Below are 26,095 nucleotides of genomic sequence, written 5' to 3'. Positions count from 1 at the left end.
TCATACGACTGTTCTAAGCGTGATATTATGTCCTTGTACACGCGTTGATTGATACGGATACTAACGTAATGCATGCCAAATCCTTCTGGGAAATACCCCAATGCAATTGTTCCAACATCACCATCGAACTTTCCATCTGCTGACACAATTGATGAGTGTTCTAGTCCTCGGGTAGAAACTACCAGGCACTGCAAATTATATTCTCTCATAAGTGCAATGAGCGTGAGGTTGTCGCCGTATGTCCCATTCTTAGACATATTCTTAACGTATTCATCAAATGTTTCATCATAGACAAAAGTTTCATAGAAATATCTGTTTTCTACAATGTGATGGACTGCTTCCTTACGTAAAGCATCTACGTCTTTGTATATACCAATTTTACCAAGTTGATGCGATATAGCAGCAAATTGACAATTTCCATCCGGATTTGGGTCCATGGCAATATTCACCCCATCCAACAACTGCAGATTTTCATGGTGTGTTAAAACATGATAGTACTTAGTTCTGTGATTTTGTTTCTCTGAGCGGTTCTGTTTTAATGAATGTTTTTTAATTTTTCGTTGTTTCTCTAACGCAACAGTTAGGCTAGTCATGTTTTCGACCCCAACCGATTTGCTTACGAATCCAAGTTCGGGTTTGTTCGGTACTTGAAATGACACGATATAAACACCATTTCGTTTTACTTTTTCTACCTTGCCTTCGATAACATATCTTTTGGTTGGCACCCTGGATTTTCGAAAGGGATAGCGAATTAATACTGTCTCTCCTACTTTGTACTTGCTTGGGGAAGTTGCGTTTTTCAACAGCGACCTGTAAGCCTTTTTATTTGCTCGCCGTATGGTTTTCTTTATTTCACGAGAACTATGACGTTCTTTGGTAAAAACATGACTTCTTCCGTAGTAGGCTTCAAAGGGCGTGAGACCCCCAAGAACTCGTTTGAAACTTGTGTTTATGGCATAGGCTAAATCTTGAAGCCCTTCGACCCAGTTAAATCCACGTTTACTTTTTGTTGCAAATAGAATCTTGGCCTTTATAACACTGTTTGACCTTTCACACATGCCCTGTGATTGAGGATGATACGGCCTACTATTGATCATTTTGATGTTGTACTTGTTCAACAAAAGTTTCATACTAGGGCCTTTAAATTCCAGTCCGTTGTCACATTGGATGATGTCAGGGGCAAGGTTAACCATCAACACGTCCTCTAATGCCTTTGCAACTTCACGCGAACTCTTCGTTTTCAGGGGTTTTGGCATAACGTACCTAGAATAAACGTCCACGACTTGTAGAATATAACTGTATGTGGACCCCTTGTAGCTAACACTTTGATTTTTCATGTTAATTATGTCAATCTGCCATCTTTTGCCTGGTTCCTCTTCTGTAATTGTCTTTGGCTTTGGCTTGTTTGTAAATCTCGGATACTTCTCATGGTAATACTTGCTATTGTACAGTATTTCAAGGATAGCTTGTTCCGAGAACCCCGTGTAATTTACTTTCAGTTTGTTGTAAATAACCCTTGCTCCACATCCTTTGTTTTCCATGAACATCTTCTCAACAAATCTAGGAAGATCTTCTTTCACAAGGACTTGCTTTCCGCCACACAATAAAGAACCCCGGTCACCAAGCTCGAAGTCCTTACGTTTTCTAATCATGGCCAAACAATTATTCTCTTCAGGTGTCCGTTTCTTCACAGGGACATCGAGCGATCCGTTTAAACATCTGACAATAATGTCGTACTTCGACCTGGGCAAGCACCCTAATTGCTTCCTTTTTCTCCTAATTGCTTCCTTCATCTGAAATAATATAATAAGTTATTATACATTTATACTTCATTAGTTAATAGAGCTTGTATTGAACACCGCGTGTCGAAAACGAATGTCTCACGACATGAGCTGAGCTAAAATCACTCGTCTGATAGCTCCGCTAAAATTTACAATCCGAACTTCCGGGCAATATGCGCAATGAAAGTAGCAAGTACTTCATGTAAAGTTTCATTGAAATCCAACCGTATACAAATTCAGGGGAAAAATAGCGGGCAAACTTATGGCGGTCAACGGACAAACGGTCTGTAGAAACCAATGCTACGTGGATGGAAGGGATATAAAGAAGGGGCCCTGGGGGCCTAGGTCGCTCACCAGAAGTCACGACTAGGCAGGGTTCGAAGGTCAAAGACCTATAAACTCCATAAAATTTAAAATGTTCAAATCTACAGATTACAGGAGCTCGATCTGATTTTGGTGGAAAATACACTTTCGAAAAAATGACTGTAGCTTAAATATTTTAGCAGTTTAGGAGTTACGCACCCGGGAGGAATGCCACGGACAATTGGATAGACGGACGGACAACTGCAAATGCACTCTGAGGGGGGGGGCATAAAACATAAAAATCAATGCATGTTAAAACATCAATGCATATTAAGACAACTGAAAATTAAAATTATGTACAGTACTTACTGTCAAGAATTCTTTTGAAGTTTGAAGAAAGTTTGGATTTCAATTCTTTCTAGTCGAAAATCACAACTTTTCTTGCCGACCGCCAAGTCAAATATGGTTACTGACTTCTGAGTAAGACTCGTGTGCAAAATTCCCGCCTTTTTAAAGCGGCACGTTATCAAAGAAAAAATCGGAAACTTCAAAGCTTTGTCGGCTTCTCAGCAATATGACGTCGGAACGACAAATCAACTTTACAAAGTAATGTTTAGGAATACAGTCACACCTGTCTAAAGCAGCCAGTCAAACATCCTTATTTTTGGAGAGATATATTCATTTAAAAGAGCTCAAAATCTCTTAAATCGGATTTTGGTGAAAATGCACTTTCGAAAAAAAAAGTTTTAAAAATTTGAAAATTGCTATTAATGATCTCCACGAAAGTATCTGGCCCGCCCGGGAATCGAACCCAGGCCGCCTGCGTGCCAATCTGACGCGCAACCGACTAAGCTAGCCGGCGAAACAGTTACACAACCAGCAAAATCCATGTAAAGTGTGGTTAGGTTAGCTGTTTCTGTTACTGCTAGTTACGACGACGACGACGACGACGACGATGATGATGATGATGATGATGATGATGATGATGATACTTTTGTCACTTCCAATATTAGGTTAATACAATGTATTTGAGTTTGAAAAAAAGTTTACACATCGGCAGACTATTTCATTTATTAAGAAATACATAATTTATGTACCATATACGTAGGCCATTTTCATTTTTATGAGTTTTTTTGGTATGTACCAAATACGTTTTGGCGAGCATAGAAAAACTTATTCCAACCGAATATGGTACAATGTTTGTACCATATTCGGTCGAAAATTGTACCATCTTCGGTCCGAGTATGGTACATTTGTACCATATTCGGCCGAATATGGTACAAATGTACCATATTCGTTTTTGTACCAAATACGGTCCGACAAGGCCTATTTTGTGAAAACTTTCAAAATCTTCTCGTCCATAACCATTGGGCCTAGGGCTATCAAATTTGGTATGTTGAGACATCTAATAGTCCTCTACCAGATTTCTTCAAATTATGCTCCTGGGGTCAAATTTGACTCTGCCCCGGGGTCACAAAATTGAACATATGCTTATTTAAGGCGTATTTTGTGAAAATTTTCAAAATCTTTTCGTCCATAACCATTGGGCCTAGGGCTATCAAATTTGGTATGAAGAGACATCTAATAGTCCTCTACCAAATTTATTCAAATTATGCCCATGGGGTCAAATTTGACCCTGCACCGGGATTCACAAAATTGAACATATGCTTATATACGGCCTATTTTGTGAAAACTTTCAAAATCTTCTCGTCAATAACCATTGGGCCTAAGCTATCAAATTTGGTATGAAGAGACATCGTATAGTCCTCTACCATATTTCTTCAAATTATGTCCCTTGGGTCTAATTTGACCCTGCCCCGGGGGTCACAAAATTGAACATATGCTTATATTAGGCCTATTTTGTGAAAATTTTCTAAATTTTCTCGTCCTTAACCATAGGCTTAAGGCTATCAAATTTGGTATGTAGAGACATCTAATAGTCCTCTACTAAAATTCTTCAAATCATGCCCCTGGGGTCAAATTTGACCCTGCCCCGGGGGTCACAAAATTGAACATATGCTTATATAAGGCCTTTTTTGTGAAAACTTTCAAAAATCTTTTCGTCCATAACCATTGGGCCTAGGGCTATCAAATTTGGTATGTAGAGACATCTAATAGTCCTCTACCAAAATTTTCAAATTATGCCTCTGGGGTCAAATTTGAGCATGCCCCGGTGGTCACAAAATTGAACATATGCTTATATAAGGCCTATTTTGTGAAAACTTTCAAAATTTTCTTATCCATATCCATTGGGTTTATTGCTATCAAATTTGGTAAATAGACATCTAATAGTCCTCTACCAAATTTCTTCAAATTATGCCCCTGGGGTCAAATTTGACCCTGCCCTGGGGGTCACAAATTTGAACATATGCTTATATGAGGCCTATTTTGTGAAAACTTTAAAAATTTCCCGTCCATAACAATTGTGCCTAGGTCTATCAAATTTGGAATGTAGAGACATCTAATATTCCTCTACCAAATTTCTTCAAATTATGCCCCTGGGGTCAAATTTGACCTTTCCCCGGGGGTCACAAAATTGAACATATGCTTATATAAGGATTATTTTGTTAAAACTTGCAAAAATCTTTTTGTCCTTAACCATTGGGCCTAGGTCTATCACATTTAGTATGTAGAGACATCTTATAGTCCTCTACCACATTTCTTCAAATTATGCCCCTGTGGTCAAATTTGACCCTGCCCCGGGGGTCACAAAATTGAACATATTCTTAAATAAGGCCTATTTTGTGAAAACTTTCAAACTGTTTTCGTCCATAACCCTTGGGCCTAGGTCTATCAAATTTGGTATGTAGAGACATCTAATATTCCTCTACCAAATTCGTTCAAATTATGCCCCTGGGGTCAAATTTGACCCTGCCCCGGTGGTCACTAAATTGAACACATGCTTATATAAGACCTATTTTGTGAAAACTTTCAAAATTTTCTTGTCCATAACCATTGGGCCTAGGGCTATCAAATTTGGTATGTAGAGGCATCTAATAGAACTCTACCAAATTTTCTTCAAATTATGCCCCTGGGGTCAAACTTGACCCTGCCCGGGGGTTACAAAATTGAACATATGCTTATATAAGGCCTATTTTGTGAAAACTTAAAAAAAATTCCCGTCCATAGCCATTGTGCCTATGTCTATCAAATTTGGTATGTAAAGATATCTAATAGTCTTCTACCAAATTTCTTCAACTTATGCCCCTGGGGTCAAATTTGACCCTGCCCCGGTAGTCACAAAATTTAACATATGCTTATATAAGGCCTATTTGGTGAAAACTTTAATAAAATTCTCGTCCATAACCAATGGGCCTAGGGCTATCAAATTTGGTATGTAGAGATATCTAATAGTCTTCTACCAAATTTCTTCAAATAATGCCCCTTGGGTCAAATTTGACCCTGCCCCGGTGGTCACAAAATTGAACATATGCTTTTTTAAGGCCTATTTTGTGAAAACTTTCAAACTGTTTTCGTCCATAACCATTGGGCCTAGGGCTATCAAATTTGGTATGTAGAGACATCTAATAGTCCTCTACCAAATTTCTTCAAATTAAGCCCCTGGGGTCAAATTTGACCCTGCCCCGGTGGTCACAAAATTGAACATATGATTATATAGAGCCTATTTTGAGAAAACTTTCAAAATCTTCTCGTCCATAACCATTGGGCCTAGGGCTATTAAATTTGGTATGTTGAGACATCTAATAGTCCTCTACCAAATTTCTTCAAATTATGCCCCTTGGGTCAAATTTGTCTCTGCCCCGGGGGTCACAAAATTGAACATATGCTTATATAAGGCCTATTTTGTGAAAACTTTCAAAATCGTCTCGTCCATAACCATTGGGCCTAGGGCTATCAAATTAGGAATAATGAGACATCTAATAATCCTCTACCAAATTTCTTCAAATAATGCCCCTGAGGTCAAATTTGACTCTGCCCCGGGGGTCACAAAATTGAACATATGCTTATTTAAGGCCTATTTTGTGAAAACTTTCAGAATCTTTTCTTCCATAACAATTGGGCCTAGTGCTATCAAATTTGGTATGTAGAGACATCTTATAGTTCTCTACCAAATTTCTTCAAATTATGCAACTGGGGTCAAATTTGACCCTGCCTTGGGGGTTACAACATTGAACATATGCTTATATATGGCCTATTTTGTGAAAATTTTCAAAATCATCTCGTCCATAACCATTGGGCCTAGGGTTATCAAATTTGGTATGTAGAGACATCTAATAGTCCTCTACCAATTTTTTTCAAATTATGCCCCTGGGGGTAAATTTGACCCTGCCCCGGGGGTCACAAAATTGAACATATGCTTATATAAGGCCTGTTTTGTGAAAACTTTCAAAATCTTCTCGTCCATAACCACTGGGTCTAGGTCTATCAAATTTGGTATGTAGAGACATCTAATAGTCCTTTACCAATCAAATTATGCCCCTGGGGTCAAATTTAACGCTGCCCCGGGGGTCACAAAATTGAACATATGCTTATATAAGGCCTATTTTGTGAAAACTTTCAAAATCTTCTAGTCCATAACCATTGGGCTTAGGGCTATCAAATTTGGTATGTAGAGACATCTAATAATTCTCTACCAAATTTCTTCAAATTATGTCCCTGGGGTCAAATTCGACTCTACCCCGGAAGTCACAAATTTGAACATATGCTTATATAAGGCCTATTTTGTGAAAACTTTCAAAATCTTCTCGTCAATAACCATTGGGCCTAGGGCTATCAAATTTGGTATGTAGAGACATCGTATAGTCCTCTACCAAATTTCTTTTAATTATGTCCCTGGGGTCTAATTTGACCCTGCCCCGGGGGTCACAAAATTGAACATATGCTTATATAAGGCCTATTTTGTGAAAATTTTCAAAATTTTCTCGTCCTTAACCATTGGCCTAAGACTATCAAATTTGGTATGTAGAGACATCTAATAGTCCTCTACTAAAATTCTTCAAATCATGCCCCTGGGGTCAAATTTGACCCTGCCCCGGGGGTCACAAAATTGAACATATGCTTATATAAGGCCTTTTTTGTGAAAACTTTCAAAAATCTTTTCGTCCATCACCATTGTGCCTAGGGCAATCAAATTAGGTATGTAGAGACATCTTATAGTCCTCTACCAATTTTCTTCAAATTATCCCCCTGGGGTCACATTTGACCCTGCCCCGGGGGTCAAAAAATTGAACATATTCTTATATAAGACCTTTTTTGTGAAAACATTTAAACTGTTTTCATCCATAACCATTCGGCCAAGGTCTATCAAATTTGGTATGTAGAGACATCTAATAGTCCTCTACCAAAATTTTTTAAATTATGCCCCTGGGTTCAAATTTGAGCATGCCCCGGTGGTCACAAAATTGAACATATGCTTATATAAGTCCTATTTTGTAAAAACTTTCAAAATTTTCTTGTCCATAACCATTGTGCCTATTGCTATCAAATTTGGTATATAGACATCTAATAGTCCTCTTCCAAATTTCTTCAAATTATGCCCCTGGGGTCTAATTTGACCCTGCCCTGGGGGTCACAAAATTGAACATATGCTTATATAAGGCCTATTTTGTGAAAACTTTAAAAATTTCCCGTCCATAACCAATTTGCCAAGGGCTATCAAATTTGGTATAAAGAGACATCTTATAGTCTTCTACCAAATTTCTTCAAATTATGCCCCTGGGGTTAAATTTGTCCCTGCCCCGGTGGTCACAATATTGAAAATATTGTTATATAAGGCCTATTTTGTGAAAACTTTCAAACTGTTTTCGTCCATAACCATTGGGCCTAGGGCTATCAAATTTGGTATGTAGAGACATCTAATAGTCCTCTACCAAATGTCTTCAAATTAAGCCCCTGGGGTCAAATTTGACCCTGCCCCGGTGGTCACAAAATTGAACATATGCTTATATAAGGCCTATTTTGTGAAAACTTTCAAAATCTTCTCGTCCATAACCATTGGGCCTAGGGCTATCAAATTTGGTATGTTGAGATATTTAATAGTCCTCTACCAATTTTCTTCAAAATATGCCCCTGGGGTCAAATGTGACTCTGCCCCGGGGGTCACACAATTGAACATATGCTTACATACGGCCTATTTTCTGAAAACATTCAAAATCTTCTCGTCCATAACCATTGGGCCTAGGGCTAAAAATTTGGTATGTTGAGAAATCTTATAGTCCTTTACCAATCAAATTATGCCCCTGGGGTCAAGTTTGACCCTGCCTCGGGGGTCACAAAATTGAACATATGCTAATATACGGCCTATTTTGTGAAAACTTTCAAAATCTTCTCGTCCATAGCCATTGGACATAGGGTTATCAAATTTGGTATGTAGAGACATCTAATAGTCCCCTACCAAATTTCTTTAAATTATGCCCCTGTGGGCAAATTTTACCCTGTCCCGGGGGTCACAAAATTGAACATATTCTTATATAAGGCCTGTTTTGTGAAAACTTTCAAAATCTTCTCGTCCATAACCATTGGGCCTAGGGCTATCAAATTTGGTATGTAGAGACATCTAAGAGTCCTCTACCAAATTTCTTCAAATTATGCCCCTGGGGTCAAATTTGACCCTGCCCCGGGGGTCACACAATTGAACAAAAAGGCCTATTTTGTGAAAACATGCAAAACTCTTTTCGTCCATAACCATTGGGCCTAGGGCTATCACGTTTGGTATGTAGAGACATCTAATAGTCCTCTACCAAATGTCTTCAAATTATGCCCCTTGGGTCAAATTTGACGCTGCCCCGGGGGTCACAAAATTGAACATATGCTTATATAAGGCCTATTTTGTGAAAACTTTCAAAATTTTCTTATCCATAACCATTGGACATACGGTTATCAAATTTGGTATGTAGGGAATCTAATAGTTCTCTACCAAATTTTTTCAAATAATGCCCCTGAGGTCAAATTTGACCCTGCCCCGGGGGTCACAAAATTGAACATATTCTTATATAAGGCCTATTTTATGAAAACTTTCAAACTGTTTTCTTCCATAACCATTCGGCCTAGCTCTATCAAATTTGGTATGTAGAGACATCTAATAGTCCTCTACCCAATTTCTTCAAATTATGCTCCTGGGATCAAATTTGACCCTGCTCCGGTGGTCACAAAATTGAACATATGCTTATATAAGGCCTATTTTGTGAAAACTTTCAAAATCTTCTCCTCCATAACCATTGGGCCTATGGCTATTAAATTTGGTATGTAGAGACATCTAATTGACATCTACCAATTTTTTTCAAATTATGCCCCTGGGGTCAAATTTGACCCTACCCTAGGGGTCACAAATTTGAACGTATGCTTATATAAGGCCTATTTTTTGAAAACTTTAAAAAATTCCCGTCCATAACCATTGTGCCTATGTCTATCAAATTTGGTATGTAGAGACATCTAATAGTCTTCTACCAAATTTCTTCAAATTATGCCCCTGGGGTCAAATTTGACCCTGCTCCGGGGGTCACAAAATTGAACATATGCTTATACAAGGCCTATTTTGTGAAAAATTTAATAAAATTCTCGTCCATAACCAATGGGCCTAGGGCTCATAAATTTGGAATGTAGATACATCCAATAGTCTTCTACCAAATTATGCCCCTGGCGTCAAATTTGACCCTGCCCCGGTGGTCACACAATTGAACATATTGTTATATAAGGCCTATTTTGTGAAAACTTTCAAACTGTTTTCGTCCATAACCATTGGGCCTAGGGCTATCAAATTTCGTTTGTAGAGACATCTAATAATTCTCTACCAAATTTCTTCAGATTAAGCCCCTGGGGTCAAATTTGACCCTGCCCCGGTCGTCACAAAATTGAACATATGCTTATATACGGCCTATTTTGTGAAAACTTTCAAAATATTCTCGTCCATAGCCATTGGGCCTGGGGCTATCAAATTTGGAATGTTGAGACATCTAATAGTCCTCTACCAATTTTCTTTAAATTATGCCCCTTGGGTCAAATTTGACTCTGCCCAGGGGGTCACAAAATTGAACATATGCTTATATACGGCCTATTTTGTGAAAACTTTCAAAATCTTCTCGTCCATAACTATTGGGCCTAGGGCTATCAAATTTAGTATGTTCAGAGATTTAATAGTCCTTTACCAATCAAATTATGGCCCTGGGTTAAATTTGACCCTGCCTCGGGGGTCACAAAATTGAACATATGCTTATATTCGGCCTATTTTGTGAAAACTTTCAAAATCTTCTCGTCCATAACCATTGGGCCTAGGGTTATCAAATTTGGTATGTAGAGACATCTAATAGTTTTCTACCAAATTTCTTCAAATGATGCCCCTGGGGGCAAATTTTACCCTGTCCCGGGGGTCACAAAATTGAACATATGCTTATATAAGGCCTGTTTTGTGAAAACTTTCAAAATCTTTTCGTCCATAACCACTGGGTCTAGATCTATCAAATTTGGTATGTAGAGACATCTAATAGTCCTTTACCAAATTTTTTCAAATTATGCCCCTGGGGTCAAATTTGACCCTGCCCCCTGGATCACAAAATTGAACATATGCTTATATAAGGCCCATTTTGTGAAAACTTTCAAAATTTTCTTATCCATAACCATTGGACATACGGTTATCAAATTTGGTATGTAGAGACATCTAATAGTCCTTTACCAAATTTCTTCAAATGATGCCCCTGGGGTCAAATTTGACCCTGCCCCGGGGGTCACAAAATTGAACATATGCTTATATAAGGCCTATTTTGTGAAAACTTTCAAAGTCTTCTCGTCCATAACCATTGGGCCTAGGGTTATCAAATTTGGTATGTAGATACATCTAATAGTTCTCTTCCAAATGTATTCAAATTATGCCCCGGGGGTCAAATTTGATCCTGCCCCGGGGGTCACACAATTGAACATATGCTTATATAAGGCCTATTTTGTGAAAACTTTTAAAATTTTCTCGTCCATAACCATTGGGCCTAGGGCTAATAAATTTTGTATGTAGAGACATCTAATAGTCCTCTACCAAATTTTTTCAAATTATGCCTCTGGGGTCAAATTTAACCCTGCCCCGGGGGTCACAAAATTGAACATATGCTTATATAGGGTCTATTTTGTAAAAACTTTACAAATCTTCTTGTCCATAAACATTGGGCCTAGGGCTACCAAATTTGGTATGTAGTGACATCTTATAGTCCTCTACCAAGTATTTAGCTCCACTGGCCAGAGGCCAGCGGGGCTTATGTCATGGTCGTGTGTCCGTCGTGCGTTCGTCCGTGCCTGCGTCCGTGCGTGCGTGCATAAACTTTTCCTTAAAACATCTTCTTCTCCTAAACTACTGGTCCAATTCTGATGAAATTTCTTACAAATGTTCCTGGGGTGAACCTCAAATTTGACCCTGCCCCGGGTGTCACAAAAATGAAAATTTGTTTATATAAGGCGTATTTTGTGAAAACTTTCAAAATCTAAATAATGCCCCTGGGGTTAAATTTGACCCTGCCCCGGGGGTCACAAAATTGAACATATGCTTATATAAGGCCTATTATGTGAAAACTTGCAAAAATCTTTTCGTCCATAACCATTGGGCCTAAGGCTATCACATTTGGTATGTAGAGACATCTTATAGTCCTCTACCAAAATTCTTCACATTATGCCCCTGGGGTCAAATTTGACCTTGCCCCGGGGGTCACAAAATTAAACATATTCTCATATAAGGCCTATTTTGTGAAAACTTTCAAACTGATTTCGTCCATAACCATTGGGCCTTGGTCTATCAAATTTGGTTTGTAGAAACATCTAATAGTCCTCTACCAAATTTCTTCAAATTATGCCCCTGGGGTCAAATTTGACCCTGCCCCGGTGGTCACAAAATTGAACATATGCTTATATAAGGCCTATTTTGTGAAAACTTTCAAAATTTTCTTGTCCATAACCATTGTGCCTAGGGCTTTCAAATTTGGTATGTAGAGATATCTAATAGTCCTCTACCAAATTTCTTCAAATAATGCCCCTGGGGTCAAATTTGACCATGCCCTGGGGGTCACAAAATTGAACATATGCTTATATAAGGCCTATTTTGTGAAAACGTTAAAAATTTCCCGTCCATAACCATTGCGCCTAGGGCTATCAAATTTGATATGTAGAGACATCTAATAGTCTTCTACCAAATTTCTTCAAATTATGCCCCTGGGGTCAAATTTGACCCTGCCCCGGGGTCAACAAATTGAACATATGCTTATATAAGGCCTATTTTGTGAAAATTTTAATAAAATTCTCGTCCATAACCAATTGGCCTAGGGCTATCAAATTTGGTATGTAGAGACATCTAATAGTCTTCTACCAAATTTCTTCAAATTATGCCCCTGGGGTCAAATTTGATTCTGCCCCGGTGGTCACAAAATTGAACATATGCTTATATAAGGCCTATTTTGTGAAAACTTTCAAAATCTTCCCGTCCATAACCATTGGGCCTAGGGCTCATAAATTTGGTATGTAGAAACATCTAATAGTCCTCTACCAAATTTCTTCAAATTATGCCCCTGGGGTCAATTTTGACCCTGCCCCGGGGGTTACAAATTTGAACATATGCTTATATAGAGTCTATTTTGTGAAAACTTTACAAATATTTCTGTCCATAACCATTGGGCCTAGGGCTACCAAATTTGGTGTGGTGTGACACCATATAGTCCTCTACCAAATTGTTTTTCAAATTATGCCCCTGGGGTCAAGTTTGACCCTGCCCCGAGGGTCAGAAAATTGAACTTATGCTTATATAAGGCCTATTTTGTGAAAACTTTCAAAATCTTATTGTCCATAACTGTATAGCATAGGGCTACCAAATTTGGTATGTAGTGACATGTAATAGATCTCTTCTTAGTTTGTTCAAATTATGCCCCTGGGGTCAAATTCGAAACTGCCCCGGGGGTCACAAAATTATATATATATATATATATATATATATATATATATATATATATATATATATATATATATATATATATATATATATATATATATATATAAAGGTCTAATTTTTGAAAACTTTAAAAATATTATTGTCCATAAACATTGGGCCTAGGGCTACCAAATTTGGTATGTAGTGACATCTTATAGTCCTCTGCCAAGTTTGTTCAAATTATGCCCCTGGGGTCAAGTTTGACCCTGCCCCGAGGGTCACAAAATTGAACATATGCTTATATAAGGCCTATTGTGGGAAAACTTAAAAAAAAATCTTTTGTCCATAACCATATGGCATAGGGCAACCAAATTTGGTATATAGTGAAATGTAATAGTTCTCTTCTTAGTTTGCTTAAATTATGCCCCTGGGGTCAAATTTGAAACTGCCTCGGCGGTCACAAAATTGAATATATGCTTATAAAGGGCTTATTTTGTGAAAACTTTAAATTTTCCTGTCCATAACCATTGGGCCTAGGGCTACCAATTTGGTATGAATTGACATCTAATAAACCTCTACCTAATTTGTTCAAATAATGCCTCTGGGGTTAACTTTGACCCTGCCCTGGGGGGTCACAAAGTTGAATAAACGCTTATAAAGCGCCTATTTTGTTAAATCTTTAAAAATCTTCCTGTCGAAAACCATTCTGACTTTGGCTACCAAATTTGGTATGCAATACCATCTTATAGTCCTCTACCAAGTTTGTTCAAATTATGCCCTTTGGGTCAAATTTGACCCTGACCCGCGGGTCACAAAATTGAACACTATATACGCTTATATCTTGCTTATTTTGTGAAAACTGTTAAAATATGCTTGTCCTTAACTCTAGGACCTAGGGCTACCATATTTTGTATGTACATGTATTGAGATATAGTAGTTTGCTCAAATTATGCCCCTGGGTTTAAATCTGACCAAGCCCAGGGGGTCACAAAAGTGTACATGTTCTTAAATAGGGCCTATATTTAAGTATTTGCACATGCATAGAACATTTGTTTCAGCCTTTTTTCAGCAGTGGAGCGATACAGGGCCATCATGACCCTCTTGTTACAATATGTATCTTTGGTTCCAACATTTGACGTCAACCTTGAAATTTTGAAATTAAGTGCGATACTTAGAGTCGGTTTGACATTTAATGGTGATACACTATTTTCCGATTTAAAATATTAAACATTAAAACCAGATTTGTTCAGACAATTATTGAGGAGACGTGTAAAAGGATCGTTTTATATAGAATACTAAAACTTACAATAATTATAACCTGTAGATATACATGCTACATGCTAATGGTAAACCGGCCGCTCTGGAGGCCTTCTATCTAACGATCGACGGAAGCAGATCAGAAGAATATCGGACGAACACTCATGGTCATTATCTGGCTGAAATTCCAGTTGCAGAGAAGAATGTGACACGCAGAAAAATAAAGGTTTGTACGTTTCATTTTTTATAAAAACTCAATGCAATCAAGTCCAGCTTAGCGTCTCATAAAACTATGGTATCAGTATTTTAAATTCAAACTAAAATATTTTAAACATACTATATATGGACTATTTGTATTCGAGTTTTGGATTTTTTGTCGATAACAATTAAGCCGTTGAAGTTTTTGAAATGTCTTCATGATTGGCTGTATATAAAATAAATTGTTATCCAATTCTGAATATTTGCAGTTGTCATTTACAATTAAAATTTAATAGTTTAACGAGAGGATTTGTTTAATATTAAAGGTCGTATTAAAACATACTCTTATATGTAAGATAAAGACATATGTGCAAAAATAGTAACAACATAAAATTAATAACAATACACCGAACATCTCCGAATGCCTTTACAACCTCTATTGAATATAATTATATGGAAAAATATACGGACGATTCTAATATAATTATTCCACACTCCTTTATGGATAAAATATTATGGCAAAACAACCATAGTGTGGGAGTATTCTCAATCATTCTATTGACATCTTTTACTGGTTCTATCCGGCAAAGAGCTCGAGAGTGCCCCAAGAAAGCTATAAATACAATCAATTGTGAATAAATAGGCTTAAACTTACTTTTTCGCAACAAAATATAACGGAATCTATAAATAAGAACATTTTGTGCTTTGTTAAATCCTCTTTCAAGAGTGCACTCTTTTCAAGACATGTTTATTTTGTCTCTTCACGGTTTGGGCATTTAATAGAATTTACATGGATTTTCATGTATTGTATAGAAAATAACCTTTCCGTAGACTAATTACTAGCAGCAATACTTATGTCATGAAACTATTAAGTGAGTCTTAGTTGACTTTGTTTACAATTGTCAAGGTTCTACCGTTGCACACTTCGTGCATCTTAATTTGATAAGGTTTTATTTCATTGGAATATAATGCGATATATGTGTTGCTGTTGAAAAGTTTTCTAATAAAATAATTCTTCTAATTTTTGTTGTGTACAATTGTTATAATGAGCGAAATCGAGCATTAGAAGGGTTAATAAAGATATATTTCTTGCTTTAACGACTTCAATTGTACGATCATAACACGCTATTGTCCCCCTACATGTTATGGAAAAAACAGGTAATGATTGCAGTTATGCATGGAATGCATGGAACAACGTGATGATACGAAATAGTATCAACGCATTGCTTTATTGAACATATGGACATTTTTACTTAGGTATATGCTTCAAAGTTTGCGAAATGTGAGACAGAGTTGAACCTTCAGCCATACACAGGAGACAGTCAGATTGTCGTCGAGAAATTAGACAGAGTAAGGATGGCCCACTTTGAATTACAATGATTTATGCTTTTCTCTGAATGTGCAACTCTTAAGTAATTTGAGACGTTTAAATGCTTGCTTAATTGTTATTATAACGACAAATGTTTTTGACAGTGTCAATAGTCTGTGAATTTGTATTTTTTGTTTGAATACGCGCAGTTAGTATTACGAGTAAAGTTTTGTATGTATATCCGTTAGCAAGGCAACCCGTTCATTCAAGCCAGGACAAACATCAACACCAACCAAGTGGGCAATTATTCAGGAATATTATTGCTGGTTTGTAATTTCATTGTTTTATTTCATTTTCCGACTTTTTTTTATTTAAACTAAATTTGTAATTCATAAATATGGACCCAATGAGATTTAAAAAGGCCCTGAAATCAAGTTTACCCACAATACTTGGTTTGCATTGATCTTTCATTGCTGGTGAACCCACCATGATTAATTGACATTGGTGTAATGTACATATAAAAGTTGGTCACCTTCCGGAAACAAACGACCATGAACATGTGATAAGGATGATCTGCTGTTGCAATAGGAGTTTCATTTATTTCGTATGTAATGTGACATCATTTAGTTATGTATGCGTTTAACATTTTATATGGATTTTTCGGAAATTAAATTGCAAATATCACGGTATCTTATAATAGACATCGTCAAATAAATTTACTTCTATTTCATTGTATTGCAAACAGCTTTCAAATTTAACATTGACTTTTAAATTATGCCTATGTTACGCTTTCACCAGGATTGTTATATGTTATTATATTCTTAACATGCAGTTTTGCAAATGGTAATACCATACAATTTTATATTAAATAAAACGATGAGTTAAGACGTTCAAAATGGGCGCTTCTTGTTGTCTTTCTAACACATAGTTTGGTGGCACTATATAATCTCATAGCTGACTCTATAACAAATTTATCCACTGTAGATAACAGCTCGCGGTAAAATTGTGAAGACAAAGTACTTTCCCCCATCCAACGATCCCGGTTTTAAGTTGGAACAGGATGTTATAGACAAGGTTTCGCCCGCTGGCCGAGTGTTAGCTTTCTATGTGCACAACGATCAATTAGTAGCAGACTCGTCTATTTTTCATGTAGATGCAAAATGTCGAGAGCAGGTGAGTAAATTCTATAGGAATATATGATCTAGCATTTCCATTATTTTAATTGACATATGTGTTTTATTAATTAAACATATGCAGTTTACTAGCATACCTGATGCTTTTTAAATATGCAAGTGATACATACAACCAAAACGATCTTAACATGGAAAATGTAGGTTAATCGGATCATTGCTTGGTTCATATAAAAAACGATGTGCTATCACTGAAATTTGCTAAACAGCGTGAAAATCGATGCACTTGAACGATTGTTTTTCTATCTGACTGTTTGTTTATTATTGTTTTATTATTATTTACCATCTTTGAAACGGTTTTGCTATTTGAAATTCTGTTTATTGTGTTTTTTCGCCTTTAATAAGTAATTTATTTCGTTTAAATGAGCATTATTGCATTATTGCATGACATATTTCTCCAAAAAGGTTTGGCGATTGTCTTGTCTTTTCGGCAATTTGGTGCTCATTTTGTCGAGAGACCTGTGTCTAGATTAATTTACATATGTTCACTTAATTTTATCCAATTCATCTTTATGATTAATAATCGTTTGTGAAATTTGTTGTCAAAATAATTACGATTGATGGGCTCTCAAACACTCTAAGCCTTTAAAAAAATAAGTTGAATTGACAAACAATCCAAGCGTATTAGACGCCTGTCTGCATAACATAGTCTGTATACTGGTCATTTAAAGAAACGTGTAGATTAAAATATTAGCATTCGATTTATAATTCACTATTATTATAATATATTTATCAATTATCGTTTTAACTACTTTACGCAACATTTAATTCGAAATAAACTCCATTGTCTTTTATTTGAGAGGAACAACTAGCACCAACCAACTGTTAACCTTTTCCCTTACCACACACTGAACTCCGTACGACTGAGAAAAATGCATCCTTGTGTTAAAATAACTATACACAACAATTGAATACTGACTAAATCAATACTGTTTCGGTGTTTGCAGCTGGAGCTAATGCCGAAGGCGCCAATGCTGAGGCCTGGTCAAACGTCCAAACTTACTGTAAAAGGTCCTTCCGGAATGTGGGTTGGATTCAACATCATCGACAAGGCGTTGCTGTTATTGAACAACAATAACGTTCTCAAGGTGGATAAGGTAATAAAGCGCAAAATGCTGACTTTTGGGTTGCAATACATTATTATTATACAAATCTCGACGAACCATAGGATGTTTGTGGCGATGACAGAAAAAGCATGAATATGCTAACATATATTTGATGCTATGTGGTATATAATTTATACTTTTCATTGAACGATTGCCCGATCATTTGACGCTAATTTGAACAATATCTAGGCAAATATTTGATGAGTATCTTCATAAAGATGCGCATTGCATCCTATGGTATATGGGCAATAAGATTTCTGAAGTGATGATTACATCGCATACATGTTTTACGGCTACCTCTATAAATGCTGTATTGTTGTCTTGACATAACCCAGTTGTTTATGATATACGCCTGTTGCAATCAGTTACTGCTTTGTATTTGACTGGATGTTATTAAAGTGACATTTGACTCTTTCGTAAGAAACATGTTAACAACGCCCTGTAAGTTTAACAATCATTTTACTATATTATATATGTTAAGTCACGTTCTGTGTTAAATATGTCCTCCTCATGTGCTAAGTCGTACTTATAATAGACGTTTTTCCATTTACATTATAACGTAGTAAAGAGTTGACTTTCATTGGTGTCAACAGGTGAACTTTTAAACTTATCTGTACACTTTAATGCACATGAAATGGCACTTCTTGCAATTCAGATAAAAATGCACCAGTATGATCGATTTTATCAGATTCATTTTCTATAAATTAATAATACACGAATTCTTGTGACTATTATGAAATTATTTCAGTATTTTGCAAACCATATCATAGTTTTTGTATATTTAGCCAAAAAATGGTTTTTGTTGTCATTGGCATAGCGATCAGACAAAAGCGGTGATATCACATCTCGAAAAATAAAAGATCTGCCTTTTAGGAAATGCATATTTATTGGGGGCTGGATATGATAAACAAGACTGTAGTTAATCAAATATAATTTTCTCCCAATACGTTTACGAGAATTCATTTAAGCCTAAATATGAAATAACAAACTATATAAAGTGTAAGGGGTCATTATGCTTTACAAATTATATATTTAAAACATCATTTTAACATATGCGTCATTTATCAACCGTTTAATTCATACGTATTGTTGGTATAGATCTTTATGGAAATGGAAGCTCACGACCTAGGCTGTGGTGCTGGGGGTGGAACCAACAGCGAAGAAATATTCAAGGTATATACAAACGTATTATTCATCAACATAATTACAACACTTATTGAATTAAAAATTGTCAGAAGAAACCAACTATAACCTAGTTAGGTTACTAATCAGTTGGACTGATTCGCGTTATGAATATCCTCATCAAACAAGCCTACTACGTGTTTGTCTCAGGACACTGCGTTAATAGTATCTCAATCAAGCCAAATGATTCCGACGTAATCGAGCTAACATAAACGAGTTTGAGCTGGAGAACAATAATTTAACTATATACTGGCAATATAATTGAACGTGAATAATTGATAATTGCTTACATTTGGTAATATATGTTTGATTGCTTCATGTTTAGAGTTTTGTCCTAATTTTCCATTTACGTAGAATTAAAGTCTCATATTTATAACGTTTGTTTACTTCTGATCACAATATTGACAAAAAGAACAAAAGAAAAATGCTCAATGAGATGGAATTAGCCATTTACGAGTTTGGGACTGTTCATTGGCAGATAATTGCCTTTTTCAGAACGCGGGTCTTACTATTCTAACAAACGCTTTTGTGAACGAGGAACGCATCCGAAGAGATAAAACTGAATGTGCCGCTAATCAACGAAAACGACGAGCTGTACTTGACGAAAACGGTACATAGATACAAAAATGATTTGTATCGAATTTCCCATACATAGTATTAAACGGATTTTTGCATTTCTCATATAGCTTAAAACTCGGACTATCGATACAACTGTTTGGACTATTTCAGGTTGTTATTACGGTGTAAACCCAGTTTGCTGCGAACAGGGCGTCCAGTATGCCTTTGATGTTATATATAAGTACGAAACAGATAAGCAGCATTTTAAGCCAGATCTCTCTGAACCCGTTCCATACATTGAATGTTATTCGAAGGCACGGAAATTGGCCGAAACTTATAAAGACAAGGTGCCATCTAAATGTCCATTGGCTTTTTACGAAGCGTGCTTTGTTACTATGACGGCTGAATTAAGAGGTATGTATTATCCTATACATTCGTAGTAATAGCGGCTGAATATATAACTTAAAGAGTTAAAAATGAGGTATTTTTTATTAATGATGTTTATTTTCAACTAGTAAACGGTATGGGCAGATGTTATGAAATATTTGTTTTTTAAAAGAAACATTTAATATTTTATTAAGATTTTCGACAAATAATTAGTTTTATAATTTTAAATTAATTTCGACGAGGTCTTAAATGGTCGTGTGTGTACCGTTCGTGTGCGGAATACATTTCGTAACATATATAAGCATCTATTTGTTTAAATCAAGTCGTGGAAATAAATTGTCAATTTAATATCGTTATATAATGTGAAAATTACATAAATAGTTACGACCAAAAGTATACGTATGAGCGTAAAAACTATGAAGTTTGATCAAAATAGCGTTCCGAATACGCGACAGACCAGTTATATGCCTGCTTGTTGATGTAGAGCGATATATTTAACAAAAAGGTGTCTCGAGCATCATATTATGTCTTGAACAACCGGCATTAAGGTTGTTTATTGTGGAATACTCAATGATAAAAACATTGAAATTTGAACATTTTATGCGAGATAAATAAGGTTGTCCGTCTGATGTTTTGCCTATATATTGGTATATGGTATGTTTTGTGTACTTTTCAAAATGAAATAAAACTTTGTTAAAACCTTTAAAATTGAAAAAAACAAAACAAGACGACATGCATTTAAGAAAACAAAGCGTTGTTATTTTCATAAAATATGTGTCTTTATCCTTCAAACATGTATATTTATATGAGGTGTATGATATATTAAACAATATTTGGCCAATTAAGATGTCTGTATCCTTTGATGTTTACCTTGTTTTAACAGAGTGGTATGGTATTTAAAAATCTACATCTCAGAAATTAACACGATTTCATGTACTACACATTAGAAAAACTTCAAGATATGAACTCTCAAGAAAAAATGATTTTATGTGTTTACAAATAAACCAGGTTATTTTGTTGACATTTCGACATTCGGTCTCTTATCTTACAGATATGCATGGATATGGTTGGGTTGGAAACGACACATTTATTCGGTATAATTATATGATGGAACAGTCTAAACCAATTCCTTTTCCTTTGGTTTCCACCGAAAACCGTAATTGATTTAATTACTTTTAGCTCACCTGAGCACAACGTGCTCATGGTGAGCTTGTGTGATCGCCTTTTGTCCGTCGTCCGTCGTGCGTTGTGCGGCGTCAACATTTGCCTTGTTCACTCTCTAGAGGCCACATTTTTTGTCCAATCTTCATGAAATTTTGTCAGAAGATTGGTCTCAATGATATCTTGGATGAGTTCGAAAATGGTTACGTTTGCTTGAAAAACATTGCTGCCATGGGGCGTGGCATTTTTCCTTATATGGCTATAGTAAAATCTTGTTAACACTCTAGAGGCCAAATTTATTGGCTGATCTTCATGAAAGTTGTTCAGAAGATTCGTCCCAATAATATCTTGGACTAGTTTGAAAATGATGCCGGTTGGTTGAAAAAATGGACGCCAGGGGCGGGGCATTTTTCCTTATATGGCTATAGTAAAACCTTGTTAACACTCTAGAGGCCACATTTATTTTCCGATCTTCATGAAACTTGCTCAGAAGATTTGTCCCAATGATATCTTGGATGAGATCAAAAATTGTAACCATTGCTTGAATAACATGGCTGCCAAGGGGCGGGGCATTTTTCCTTATATGGCTATATATGGCTTAAGTAAAATCTTGTTAACAATCTAGAGGCCACATTTATTGTCCAATCTTCATGAAATTTGGTCAGAAGGTTCATCCCAATAATATCTTGGATGATTTCGAAAATGATTCCGGTTGGTTGAAAAACATGGCCGCCAGGGGGCGGGGCATTTTTCCGTATATGGCTATAGTAAAACCTTGTTAACACTCTAGAGGCCACATTTATTTTCCAATCTTCATGAAATTAGGTCAGAAGATTTGTCTTATTAATATCTTGTTTAAGTTCGAAAATGGTTACGTTTGCTTGAAAAATTTGGCTGCCAAGGGGTGGGGACTTTTTCCTTATATGGCTATATATGGCTATAGTAAAATCTTGTTAACACTCTAGAGGCAACATATATAGTCCAATCTTCATGCAACTCAGTCAGAATATTCATTTTAATAATATTTTGGACGAGTTCAAAAATGATGCCGGTTGGTTGAAAAACATGGCCACCTTAGGAGCGGGGCATTTTTCCGTATATGGCTATAGTAACACCTTGTTAACACTCTAGAGGTCACATTTGTTTTCCGATCATCATGAAACTAGGTCGGAACATTTGTCCCAATGATATCTTGGATGAGTTCGAAAATGGTTTTGGTTGCTTTTAAAACATAGCCACCAGGGGGAGGGTCATTTTTCCTTATATGGCTATATATGGCTATAGTAAAACCTTGTTAACACTCTAAAGGCCACATTTATTTCCAATCTTCATGAAATTTGGTCAGAAGATTGGTCACAATGATATCTTGGATGAGTTTGAAAATACTTATGTTTGCTTGAAAAACATGGCTTCCAAGGGGCGGGGTATTTTTCGTTTTATGGCTATAGTTAAATCTTGTTAACACTCTAGAGGCCACATTTACTGTCTGATCTTCATGAAACATGGTCAGAAGATTCATCCCTATAATATCTTGGAGTTCAAAAATGAGGCCGGTTGGTTGAAAAACATGGCTGCAAGGGAGGCGGGCCATTTTTCCTTATATGGCTTATAGTAAAACCTTGTTAACACTCTAGAGGCCATTTATTTTCCGATCTTCATGAAACTTGGTCAGAAGATTTGTCCCAATAATATCTTGTTATCTCAGGTGAGCGACTTTGGGCCTTTCAGCCCTCTTGTTTAAAGAATTCATACAAATCGAAATGCTACGAGAGGAACAACGCATGTGTTTTCTTTCTTTAATTTTTATTTGTGTTTTTACTGGAGCTATTTAGTTCCAATGACAGACATTGTCAACTTTTATGACAGACTTCAATACATGCTGAAATATGTGAAAATTTCCATTTAAAGAAGCCAGTGGAGACGAAAGTATCCGGTTATATTATTGATTTAGAGCACATAATTCGAGAATCAAATAATGTCGCCTCTTCACATGTTCAATAAGTTTCAAATCCCACTTCTGTTCATGACTTCATTGATTTCAGTTTATGTTCAGTTCAATTTGCATTGGTCTACTTAGCCGCACCTTTGTTTGAGGTTAAGCAGAGCCATTAGGCTCGATTTGGTCATGTCGTTGGATCTTGTCAAAAATTATTTTCATATTTCAATGTTAAAATAATAATGCCGGGCTTTAAATAAAGAAAAGAAACTATTTTCGGACAACGCAAGAGACCACCAAAGTTTTGGGATTTATGTATATGTAAGATAAGCGCATGAGACACCGATTACATCGGGTATTGCTTTTCTAAAATTGTTCTTTTTTAGTTGCATTTGTTGGGACAGTTTATATCTCGAAAACATATTAATTTCATGCGCGATTAAAAAGAAGTTTGCATTTTACATATCATAACCACTAAGTTTGACCGAATTATGATGACAATCAGAATAACACCATTATTGTATTTAATTTAACGAAAGATTATCGTTTAAAAAGCCTGTCATTTACCCGAGTCCACAATCAGGCTTGGTGATGCATTTTGTGTATTCCTGGTAGAAAAAATCCATCAATTTTCACCAGAAGCAAACATTTAACCTGACTTTCTGTTGGTGATCTTGGACGGAAAATGCCTCGTTTGTCGGATGCTAGTTAAGCACCAACACTTATGCTGCCTGTTATAATGTACTTGGTTCTTTTCAACGAGTATCGTTTTATGTTTGCCAAACGATTCTTACCATTTGGTCCTGTTTATTTTGTACTATTTCGAGAAGAATCGTTCACCTTATATCATTAATACGTACGTTGCCGTAGGCAATCACATGTATATTACATACATATTAAATACAGAACTTGCATGTTTTTTTCAGATACGGGCGAAGAACGCATGCTTCAATATGACTTTTTTTAAAGCTCTGAAATTTGTGGGTACCTATCATCAACAATTTTGGCCGATATTATAGCTATTTGACAAGATATATGTCATGACGTTTATGAAACACTCCTATTTAGAGCTGCGTTTCTGATGGTATTGTTGGTCTATTATAAGTAATCGACATTGCTGTGCATTCATGTGTAAATGTAAATCGTTTTCTTTGAATGGATGATGTATTTCGTTTAATGCAATTGCATATATATATTTATCACATTTAGAATGAACGCCTGGCAACATTTAACATTGATCCAGTCGGGTGTGGCATTATTGCCTAATCGTGCAATAGATTTATTCATTATTCATTCATTTTTCTTCCACTCTAATATAAAGCGCATTTCTAGGGTTCATCCAGAAGTTCCATAGGTTTCGTTTTGGTCAAAGTTTGCCTTATTCGCGGTATATAAAAGCTGCTTTTCCTGAGGCCCCTATTTCATGGATGGTTCTTCTCCTAGTATTGCAGGAAAAAAGGCGCCGTTTTGCAGAGAAATTTTCCACACGATCGATGGGTGTTACATGGGCAGTGTTAGAGTTGAAATTAACAATGTTTGAATCGTTTCTTTCCACCTGTCTCAAGTGGGAATTCGGATCATATTGTGGATCATCAAGGATAAACTATTTTGTTTAACGAAGAGTGTATTCATTTTGCTGTTACTTTGATGTTGTTGCTTGATATGGTCTTGACATATCGATACGATAGTGTTTTTTTTCCATTTATACACCTTCACATATAACCTCAGGGTTTTCTGATTTTTTTTGTTTATTTCATGTTCAAGTTAAAACAATAATATTATTATTTAACAGTAGTATGGGCGTAACTCGTTCAAATATTTCTAGCAATGTTTTACAATTATTCCAAAAGTGTGACAGTGGGTCAGAATAATTTGTCACTTATATAGTAAATTATTCCGCGGATAAATGTTTTTTGTTCGTGTACTCATTATTTTAAGGTTGATTTCCTGCTTGTTAGGTATTGTGTTGTGTTGGAAATATTATCTTATATTCGCGCATTAAAATTGTTTTGATTATGGTTCATGCGAAGACTGTTGTTATATTCATGATCTTAAAGGTCGCAACATCAAACCTTAAAATGGCGGACGGTAAATAAATACACATAGCTGAAAATCTCTTTGGTATGCACATTTTCATATTTAAGTATTTCACAATATTTAAGGTTTCATCTTGTTATGGCCAGTCGTCCTAGAATTGCTGCGCACATCCATATTGGGATGGTTATCTTCTAGATTACAAGAAATAATTTTTTGCGGAGATGGTTTTTTCTCGGATGAATAGGCGGCTCTAAGTTATTATTTGGCTTCCATTTGGAAAGTAAGTTACTTTGCGTGAATTGCTTTAAATTGTGGAACTTTGCGGATTTGTATTTTGCGGGAGTGCTTAATATTGCGGATCTTTGCAGATTTATATATTGTGGAAGAGCTATAAATTGCGGAACTTTGCGGATTTGTATATTGCGGGAGTGCCTAACATTGCGGAACTTTGCGGATTTGTACTTTGCGTGAATTGCTTTACATTGCGGAATTTTGCGGAATCGTTTATTGAGGGAGTGCTTTACATTGCGAAACTTTGCGGATTTGTACATTGCGGAAGTGCTTTACAGTGCGGAACTTTGTAGATTTGTATATTGCGGGATTGTGTTACATTGCGGAACTTTGCAGATTTGTATATTGTGTTGTTTTTACAATGCGAAACTGTGAGGTTTTGTATATTGCGGGAATTTGCTTTACATTTCGGATTTAGACATTGTTTCTAATATTGATTTTGAATTTGACTGTCAGTTACTTTAATTCGGGAGACCACTTGGAATCACAATTCTTGATTTACATGTAAATTCGTATTCTTTGATGTTGCGGCTCAATTTCTCCAATT

At 36.1% G+C, this 26,095-nt stretch overlaps 1 protein-coding gene across 1 annotated transcript in view; it reads left to right on the top strand.

The window, feature by feature from the left end:
• Positions 1-26,095, top strand: part of LOC127839862 (venom factor-like) — a 70,105-nt gene that overhangs the window by 13,969 nt on the left and 30,041 nt on the right. Inside the window, exons 11-18 of the mRNA XM_052368253.1 lie at positions 14,261-14,419; positions 15,649-15,741; positions 15,949-16,026; positions 16,685-16,873; positions 17,838-17,987; positions 19,095-19,169; positions 19,674-19,788; positions 19,908-20,150. Of these exons, the coding sequence (XP_052224213.1) occupies positions 14,261-14,419; positions 15,649-15,741; positions 15,949-16,026; positions 16,685-16,873; positions 17,838-17,987; positions 19,095-19,169; positions 19,674-19,788; positions 19,908-20,150 (1,102 nt within the window). The remainder of the gene's footprint in view (positions 1-14,260; positions 14,420-15,648; positions 15,742-15,948; positions 16,027-16,684; positions 16,874-17,837; positions 17,988-19,094; positions 19,170-19,673; positions 19,789-19,907; positions 20,151-26,095) is intronic.

This window comes from Dreissena polymorpha, chromosome 7 (assembly GCF_020536995.1).
Source record: "Dreissena polymorpha isolate Duluth1 chromosome 7, UMN_Dpol_1.0, whole genome shotgun sequence".
Classification (NCBI taxonomy): domain Eukaryota; kingdom Metazoa; phylum Mollusca; class Bivalvia; order Myida; family Dreissenidae; genus Dreissena; species Dreissena polymorpha.
The sequence above is the reverse complement of the archived record's forward strand: the minus strand, read 5'-3'. Positions and strand labels throughout refer to the sequence as shown.